General features: G+C 40.1%; 1 protein-coding gene across 1 annotated transcript; it reads left to right on the top strand.

Annotated features, from left to right (window-relative positions):
* Positions 6211-9627, top strand: LOC109850188 (60S ribosomal protein L13a-4-like). Its single transcript, XM_020420138.1, has 4 exons — positions 6211-6369; positions 7081-7197; positions 7289-7376; positions 9244-9627. The coding sequence occupies exons 1-4, from the start codon at positions 6266-6268 to the stop codon at positions 9385-9387; spliced, it is 453 nt and encodes a 150-aa protein (XP_020275727.1). The 5' UTR covers positions 6211-6265; the 3' UTR covers positions 9388-9627.

Below are 10112 nucleotides of genomic sequence, written 5' to 3'. Positions count from 1 at the left end.
GAAGAAAACAATCAACAGCAAGGTCCGGCCCTCCATTTTGATTCACAGTTGATAAAAAATTTGCAAATAAGTCACATTCATGAGAAATAAAAAATCCTGCAACATCAAGTCTTTGGAGCTTCATGGTTGAATTATTTGTTGATGGGCTTGGGCCTTCAAGCTCACTTGAGGAATAAAAATTATGGGTTGTGCATTAGAATGATTTGGCAATTCCTTGTTATTTTTGGCTTTATTGCTTCATGGGCTTTAATTCTTCTTTAGGGCTTGGATAATTTGGAAATTTAATTTTCCAATGGGCTTCTTGATTCATTTCTTCATTTAATCAATGAGTTTTTGTTGAGAGATGAGAAGTTGAGATTTATTCTTCATTAACCTGCAATTAAAAGATAAAAATAATTATTAGTGGTATATTTATTCATATAAAATAGATAATGAGGATATAAAATTGTAATAAAATGTGATTATCAGAGGTAAATGTTAACGTGATAGTTTTGTGGACCCGCCATCCATTGAAGAGGATTGGTAGATTGAATTTGGAGGAAATGGACTATCAGAGGTGATCATTAACATGATAGTTTTGGTGGACCCGCCATCCTATTAAAGATGATTGGTGGGGGAATTTGGAGGAAATGAACTATCAGAGGTAATTATTAACGTGATAGTTTTGGTGGACCCGCCATCCTATTGAAGAGGATTGGTGGGGGAATTTGGGGGAAAAGGACTATCAGAGGTAGATGTTAACATGATAGTTTTGTGGACCCGCCATCCTATTGAAGAGGATTGATAGATTGAATTTGGAGGAAATGGACTATCAGAGGTGATCATTAACATGATAGTTTTGGTGGACCCGCCATCCTATTAAAGAGGATTGGTGGGGGAATTTGGAAGAAATGAACTATCAGAGGTGATCATTAACATGATAGTTTTGGTGGATCCGCTATCCTATTGAAGAGGATTGGTGGGGGAATTTGGAGGAAATGAACTATCAGAGGTAGTTGTTAATGTGATAGTTTTGGTGGACCCACCATCCTATTAAAGAGGATTGGTGGGAGAATTTGGAGGAAATGAACTATCAGAGATAATTGTTAACGTGATAGTTTTGGTAGACCCGCCATTCTATTGAAGAGGATTGGTTGGGGAATTTGGGGGAAAAGGACTATCAAAGGTATATTGTTAACTTAATAGTTTTGACAGATTTGGTGATTGACAGAGGTATTCTTTTGAACATGATAACTCAGAAAATTTATTACTCATAATCCAATGAACTACAAATAAATCAACCCACAGTCTTGAATAAGTGCATGGGGGAAAAGGGTAGACGTGGCACATCGCCTAGTGGGCCACTATCTAACGAGGTTGACTATCAGAGGTAACTGTTAACATGATAGTTGTTGTAGACCTACCATTTTACTAAAGAGGATTGGCTTCAATAGCCGTAGTATCTTCTCCTTCTGACTGAGAAGATTGGGCTTGGTCCGATTGCTCAGGTTGATCCTGCTTATTTTGTTCTTCAGCTTTGATCCTGATAATAATCTTTTGAACCTGTTCGCCTTGAGAGATTAGTTGTCTCCAGGAACGATATTCTACAACCCCTATTCGGGCTAGGAGGTCGGTTTGCAAATTGTGTCGATAGGTCTCCACTAGGGTAGACTGTGTCATACCTGTCGGACATCGCAGAACCATGTTTCGAAACCTTTTGACGAAGGCTTTGACAGACTCCCTCTTCTTCTGCTTAGTGGCGAGAAGGGTATGAATGGAGACTTCTGTATCATCTTCAAAGAATCTTGATATGAAGAGTCTCTCTAGATCCGTCCACTTTTGGATACATCCCGCAGGCAGTTTCCTGAACCATTCAAAGGCAACTCCCTTGAGGGTGCCAATGAACAATCGAACCAGTATGGCATCGTTTGATATCACATTCCCAGTCTGTGACTTGAAATGATAGATATGTTGGTTCGGTGATCCCGTGCCGTTAAAAGTTTGTAACGTCGGGAGCTCAAACTTTGGAGGATAAGGGGCTGCATCCCATTCGGCATGATAGGACCTGTAAACTCCCTCGTCTTGGAGCTCGCTTCTGTTAGCAATGGCATTTAGACGGGCTTCCAATTCTTCCATTTTGACAGACTGGAGATTCTGCTCATTCTCCGTCTCTCTTCCTTCATCAGAGGAAGATTCCAGGTTATGGGCTTCTTGGTCAGAAGCCGTGTCATCAACCATTTTTCCCTTTCCTTTGCTTGTGTAAAGTCGGGATGAAGACACTTTTTCTCTCCGGGAAGATTCTTGCCTAGGTGGCGAATCTGTCTTCTGAGATTTGGCCTTGTCTGCGACGAGTTAAGTCAACAGGGCCATGAGTTCATTAATGGCCTCCTGCTGAGATTTGAGCATGACCTCCTGCTCATCAAGTCTCTTCGCGAGATCTTCATGGTTTCCCGTCATATAAGCGGAGCTCTCATGTTCAACAAAAGAGTTTGATGATTGGGACTCTACAATGGCTGAGTGTTCATCATCGGAATTGGTTCTTCTGGCTAGTCTTCGATAGTTGACAAGGAGAATGGCTCCTGTTCGCGTCCGAGTGCGTTGGTAGACTCCTTCAAACTCGTTAGTGATTTCTCTGACGGTCGGTGAACGACTTGTCTCAGAGTCATCGGAACTAGGACCTGAGGCTTTCCCTCTGCTGATCACATTGATAGTGACCCCAGGATATTCGGTCTCTGGAGACTTCTTCCTGTGAGAACGTCGTCGTTGGTTAGGCAAAGCAACGTTCGTAAATTGGTCGAACACCAACAGTTTGGTCGCATATGAGCAGCATTGACATCCCGAGAGGACCGTAGGAATCAGTCGTTCGCATTGGAATGAACGAATGACTTGTTGCATCGGTCTTTCTCTCGATATGAACTTTCTCAAATCTATTGTGAAGATTCAAGGAGAACTACTCACTGATCGTGAGGTTTGAATTGGAACGCCCAGTCCAAGATTGGACAGGACTGGCTCTTGGTGAACATGGATCTGGTTGAGATGCCTTGAATCCATAAACTTCTTATATCCGCCCCTTAATCTAGTCACGCTACGCAGAGTATTCGGGGGTCTCGCTGCCCGGTCAGCGAGCCGGGGGTCCAGGGGGCGGCGCGCCCCTGGTCGGGGGGTCCGGGGGGTGGACTACCCCCCGGCGGGGTTCGGGGCAGCGCCCCAAAGCTCCACGGTATACACCAGGTTCTGTATTGAATTTCATCACCCGAACGCATGCCTGAGCTCCAGGTGTTGCTGGTGAAACGCAGTCCTGAGGGCTGCGTTTAGCTTGGCTTATGCAGAGCTCATGTTGAGGCTCAAAAATGTGTAGGAGGATCGGCTTTTTTGGAGTTGTACCGAAGCTAAGTCCTCTCCTTCAGAGAGAGGGCTGTATGAATAGTGCAACCACCAAGGGAGACAGTCCTTCAACGAGTCGGTCACAATTGGAGCTTTAGTCTCCTTGAAGACTTTGCGGATCTTACACATAGCCTTGAGGCTAAAGGATCCGGAGGAGAGGGCCTCCTCAAACTTGGCTTGATTGAACTCGATGATCAGAGTTTCAACGGTCATTCCAGTGAGCATGACATCGGATTGCGCCACCACCTCTTCGTTAGAGAAGCTAGTCCCCAGCGGAGTCGCCATCTTTTGTTTGTGGAAAAATTTACAGTAAAAGAAATGAAGGAAAATTAATTTGTATTCCTTTAATCTCAGTTACAATTAGATTTTCTGATTACAAAAGAGAGAAGAACGAATTTGATTCTCCTCTTTGTTTAATTCTGGGTTCTTCACGGTGGCGATGGAGTGCTTCCTTCGAATGCTCACGTCAAATTTGTTTTCCGTTGACGATCCACACGTCTTGATTCACTGGAATGGTATCTCCTCCTCACGATTTGACGTTGTGGAGATCTTACAAAGTAAGTTTTAGAACTCTTGATGAATTGATTGATCTTAACCGTAATTGGTTAGACAAGCCAATGATCTCTTCTTTACTGCCTAAGAGCCAGATCCGAACTAAGCTGATTTCTTAGTTATTTATAGGGGATTAAGGGGTGTAACCATCCTCCTTAATTCGCTCTTATGTGGGGCTAATGGGATGTAACCGCCCCTTAAATCACTCCTGAGTGGAGTTGTGATCCCCTCAGATCGTGGGAAACGGTTTTGAAACTGATCAGCTCGTGTTTGAACGAGTCAAACGCAAAATCCGCGTTCTGGCATGAATTATGCGTTCAAACGCAGTGTCTGGAAGCTCGTTTGCAGCGTCTGGAAGCTGCGTTTGGCAGCGAATGGAAGCTGCGTTGGCAGCGGATGGAAGCTGCGTTGGCAGCTTTCAGAGGCTGCGTTTGCGGCCGAACATGAGTTGCGTTGACGGCTGGATCTGAGCTGCGTTTGCAGCATGTGCGTCTTGATGCTGGTACGCGGGGAGGACTTCCGCGTCTTGATTTGAAGAGACCGTCGATTTGTAGTCTCTTTCTGTCAAAGCGTTACAAAGATCGTTATTTTGTAATCTTTGCTTTAGCTCTTTGATATGTGAGAGTCGTCAGATTGTAACTCCCGATGTTGATTGTGAAGGCTGTTGATTAGAGCTTTCATCAGTTGTTATGAAGGTCGTCAGATTGTAACCTTCATCGATCTATGTGAAAATCTTCAAATTGTAACCTTCAGAAAGTTGTCAGATTGTAACTTTTATCATCGGTGTTTGATGGGGAATCAGCTATCTATTGTGATTTTTAGACAGCCTACAGCGGTCGACCGTGACGGTTGACCGCAAACTAACACAAGGAATTTCAGGTTTTGAAAGCAGTTTTCTGATTTTGAAACCCTATTTAAAAATATCAAACAAATTCAAAAAAATGTAAAACTTTGGGAAATGATTATAGACATGATAATACACATGCTGCAAAAATTGGTTTTCAAAAAGCATCTCCCAAATGAGAAATCTCCTCATTTTATAAAATAGTCCAAAACATGTAAATGAAAAAATACTTGTTTTTGACATTGGACATAAACCATATTTTGAAACTCTATAAACTGATTTTATAGACTTAAAGAAAGATATAAACTATTGTTATAAAGTCTATAAATAATAAATACGATATTTTTACAAATACAATAGAATATGAAATATATGAGTATGTATATGAATATATATTTATTTCATATCTATGAAATTAAACCAAAACAACTTATCCACATAGAAAACGAACATGTATAAATAATTTTTGGAATTTGTTTGTAAAAACTTTGTTTGTGAATAAAACCAAAAACCAAGATGTGTATATATATAACTATATATATATACATAGAAACCAATGAAATGTGTGTGTATTTGATTGGGCTTAAAGTACTTAACACACATAATATAAACTCCTAAACTAGATTACCCAAGCTATAGGTCTTCAATAAGCTCGACTTGGTACACTTGCGGATGAAGCTTGAACTTGGATCTTCAACTTGAATTGCGTAGCTTCACTCCACTATTCCGCCAACCTCCATTGGATATGATCGTGAATGATTGATTCCATCCATCCTCCAACATGTTGTTTGTCTAAAATAAATAAATAAAAATACAAATATTAGACAAACAACATTAGTGATAAATTGTTTGTTAAACATCATCAAAACAAATAGGCCAACAAACTAAACGTAAGAAACATAAATCCAGTTAAAGTATTTTCATTTGTGGCTCCATTTCCACCCAACCAAACAGCCATTTGTCTCAATGGATTGCATCACAGTCTCCCTTGAGGTAAGAAATTTCTCAAGTGCTTATGACTTTAATAGCACAAAAAATAAAATAAAATAAAATAAACAATTAAAAAGAAGAGAAAGCAATAACTAAAACTCATAGGGACCAAACCGCAAAAACATTTTTTAAATCATAATAGTAGGGACCCAAATGGGTCATTCGACACGTTTAGCCGCAAAACCCGAAACCTAACACATAAATCCCCCCCCCCCCCCCCCCCCCCCCAAAGTCAGGTCCCGCGCCCACCCCCCAAACCCTAAACCGCCATCAAATAAACGTCGCCTCATCAGCGGCGGAGCCAGCAATCGAAAGCAGCAGCAGCCAGCGAAGGGAATGGTGTCCGGTTCCGGGCCTCTGCCACCCGGCGCGTAGGTGGCTGGACGCCCGCCAACCTAATGCTCGGGCGCCTGGCGATCGATCATCGCCGAACGAGCTCCCAAACGAGCCAGCGGCGTCGTCAGGTTACGTCCGGGTCGAGGAGTCGCCCTCTCCGGCGGCCTTGTCCGCCAGAAGATGAAGTACCTGAGGTTCTTGAGGAAGAGGATGAACACCAAGCCCTCCCATGGCCCCATCCACTTCAGGGCTCCCGCCAAGATCCTCTGGCGAACCATCCGAGGGTAATTCTCGTAAATTCACTGAAGTTTCATCATTGCTTAGGACTCGTTTTCGGGTGTGAGTGCTTGTTTAATTGATGCATCTTTTCTGCAGCTTGGCGTCACATTTAGTGAAGAAATAGTATAACGCTTCTAGTTTTCAGTAGGTTTGAGGTTAAATGTTGGGATAGTGAAGAGATTAATAGAGCAATGCGTTTAATTTCAATTGTTCTGAAGTTAATTATTGGGATAGTGGAGGAAGATTGGGATAGTGAAGAAATAGTTTAATGCTTTTAATTTTCAGTAGGTTTTGTTAAATGTTGGGATAGTGATGAAATTAATAGAGTAATGCTTTTCATTTCGATTGGTTTGGAGCTAATTATTGGGATAGTGGAGGAATATATTAATGCTTTACATTTTAATATGTTTTTGAGATAAATAGTGAAAGGAGAAATAAAGCGATTTGGGGGATTTCTTTTCAGTCTGGGGATTTAAAGGTTCAATTGTTATCATGTTATAGTCGCATGATGCGTTTTTTTATCATGTGATAATCGCGATAAACGTTTAAAAAAAATTCTGAATGGTGATATGATGGAAGATATTGAAGTTAAAAAGTGGTGAAAATTTGGGGTAATTTTAAATTGTAGGGTTGTTAAAAATTGGTGAAATTTCAGCGTATTAAAGTGCAACAAACCCTTTGTTTTAATTTAAATGTTTTTTCATTGATTGAAATAGGATGATTCCTCACAAGACGAAGAGGGGCGCAGCGGCGCTGGCAAGGTTGAAGACCTATGAGGGGGTGCCTCCGCCGTATGACAAGATCAAGAGGATGGTTATCCCAGATGCTCTCAAGTATAGAATATATGATATTTAAGCAATTTTGATTTGGTTTTGATTCTAGGGTTAGGGTTTAATTGGTTTACTTTCGATGAGAAATATGTAGGGTTTTGAGGCTGCAAGCGGGGCATAAGTACTGTCTGTTGGGTCAGCTCTCGAAGGAGGTTGGATGGAACCATTATGACACAATTAAGGTCAGATTCATCAGAATTTGCTTGTGTTTACTTAGATCCCTGCAAATCATGTGGATATGCACTCATATGAATTATAACTGTGTTTGCATTCCGTGACACCGACAAATTAAAATAGCATGACCTGTGTCCTGCAACTTTGTCACTTTTTAACAAGAGCATTAATGAATCCTTATATTTTGTGTGTTTCAGTCATTTGACACATCTTATCTCATACATATGCTTCCTAAATACTGTCGGTCATCCTTATTAACGCTTATCCTTTTGACTGCACTCATTGTTTCGATATGCTCTTACTTGCTTGCCTGAAACTTGAAATATTAAGTGTGCTTGATTGATGCGTATTCCAAATCGCATGCTATTCTGCAAGTACTTCCCATTCTAATCATCCTGCTTTGACTTTGTGAGCAATGAACAACATCTTCGTCAGTCTTTACCACTATTCTATAAAGCAGTCTAGGCGCCTGCTTAAATTCCCACTTTGATGGATGTAGTATGCATAACACCAAATTTAGGCTTTGGTACCACCACATAAGAGTTGAAGACACCTAAGAGGGCAGCATACTTAAGCAAGCCACACAACATAAAAACCAACTACGCGACCCACTAAAGCATAGTTGTAGTGGAGAAAAATGGACTAGTTCATAGTAGATCAAGTCAATACTTTATATCCAAATCCAAATTAGATAAAACAATGAGTTTGGGTTTTGATTACTTGAAAAAATAACTTTCCACTCTCGACGGCTCCCCTTAGCCTTTTAATGCTGTATTGCTGTTCCTGGTACAAACCACCATTGGACCTACTTTCTATCAGTATTGAGGCTGGTGAGAATGTAATTTACCTTTAATTCATTATTATTATTTGTTGATAATAATATTTGCCGATTTATTCCATTCTTGATTTTCTTCCTTTCTATTTCTCTCATTTCCTCCTCTTTCTCTTTCTTGCTCATATCCTCGTCTTCATCCTCTTCTTTCTTCTTCTTCTGCATATTCCATGAGGCAGAAGCAGCCCCCTTAAAAAAAGAAATGCCTAGAAACCACTTAGGTCTCTCTTGTCACGTGAAGGGGGGCCAAATCTGTCACTCAAAAGTGCCTGATGCTTTATAAACTTTGACCTTGACAAGATCCTTGATCTCAGAATCATGATCGAGTAGTATTCTATATCGTCAAAAATCCACTGTTTATCATAAAGTATACCCTTGTCTGTAAATTTTTTACATTATGAAAATTCCTTCCTCACCATGAACATGAAATAACCCTTGTTTAATTTCTCATTCTAATATTCCTTCATATGGCTATATCCTATATGTTATAAATAACATCATCTTCCCAAATTAGATGTGGGATGGCGCACATAATAAAGGTTCTTCCCTTTTCTTATTAAACTTTACCATATACACTGCTTGTTTTAGTGTCTGCCTTCAAGGGTTATATCTGTGAAATACTGTTTGGTAACAATATTTCATTTGTAAGATGTCTAAGCCTGTATAAGTTCTCAATGCTACTGCCTAACAGTGAAGAGGTCCTATAACTTCTCAATACAATCAATTTTACCCCATGATACCATGTAAGATGCCTAACAGTAAATGAGTTCTTATGTTTGTGTGCCATTGCATAATGGGTTCTGTAATAATTTCATGTTGACTCCATATGTTGCGACCTTCAGACTCTGTAGCAATTCACGTATACATGCCAATGGATCCCTTCCTGATTTTGTTGCATTGTTGTGAATTTGGGTGACCTTGCATTGGTTGTTGTTGGTTTGAAAAGCAAAAGCTTATAATGACATTAAAGCATTGATATGGTTCTCATTTGTAATATGGTTATTTCTTTTTAGATTTTGACTTCCATATATTTTTTGCAACAGGAGTTGGAGGAGAAGAGGAAGCAGAGGGCACAGGTTGCATACGAGAGGAGGAAGCAGTTGGCTAAATTGCGCCTCAAGGCAGAGAAGGTGGCTGATGAGAAACTTGGTCCTCAGCTCGACATTTTGGCACCATTGAAGTACTAGTTATATCCATAGCCAGTTCAGTTTTGAAGCACCACCTTTTTTAGATTAATTAATTGCGTTTCCATTTTGAAAGTTCTGTAGCTTTATTCTGGATACTTGGAGTGATTACTTGGAGTGATAACTTTGCTCAGCTTTGTTTTTAGATCTGTGGTTTCATGAACAAACTTAAGATGTTTGATTTTGAATGTTTTCCTTCTGAGCAAATGTTTTACTGGCTTACTGAGTTAGATGATATCTGGACATTCATTTGTTTGCATCATGAATCATTCATTCTTGAGATTATTTGAAACACTGGATTTTGCTTTTAGAACAAACTTGTTTTATGTTTAGTCTAACGCTGAAAATAATGAAAATGAGTTATATAACGTTTGGCCTCCCATTGAGGGTTAAGACAAAAAATGCAAAAAAAATGTAACACATAATATGTGTTAAATGTGTTGATGTCACTTATCAAACATGAGGTTTATATTAGAGTTATGAGAGTGTTTAGAATCCTCGAACTTCTTCAGATGACTGGATTCAGAATCCGGTGTTTTCTCTTGCACATAAAAAACTTATAAGAGGGTGGAGTTGGGTTCTCCGATTGTCCCTCTAATGATTAAGTCAGTATTTTGATCTTGAGTGGGAAAATCAAAGACAAATTTTATGGGTAGTAGTTCAAATTTGCCAAAAAGCAGAAGTTACCTCATGCAGCGTAGTTCCTTTTTATAGTAGATCAGAGGGGT

This window comes from Asparagus officinalis, chromosome 7, assembly GCF_001876935.1.
Source record: "Asparagus officinalis chromosome 7, Aspof.V1, whole genome shotgun sequence".
Taxonomy (NCBI): Eukaryota; Viridiplantae; Streptophyta; class Magnoliopsida; order Asparagales; family Asparagaceae; genus Asparagus; species Asparagus officinalis.
Note: the sequence above shows the minus strand (reverse complement) of the source record. Positions and strands in the feature narration are given on the sequence as shown.

What these genes read in the sequence shown, in the direction of transcription:
- LOC109850188 (XM_020420138.1), top strand. Translation starts at nt 6,266, where the DNA reads ATGAAGTACCTGAGGTTCTTGAGGAAGAGGATGAACACCAAGCCCTCC. An exon ending in CTCTGGCGAACCATCCGAGG is followed by an intron (nt 6,370 to 7,080) that starts GTAATTCTCGTA and finishes TGATTGAAATAG; the next exon opens with GATGATTCCTCACAAGACGA. An exon ending in ACCATTATGACACAATTAAG is followed by an intron (nt 7,377 to 9,243) that starts GTCAGATTCATC and finishes TTTTTGCAACAG; the next exon opens with GAGTTGGAGGAGAAGAGGAA.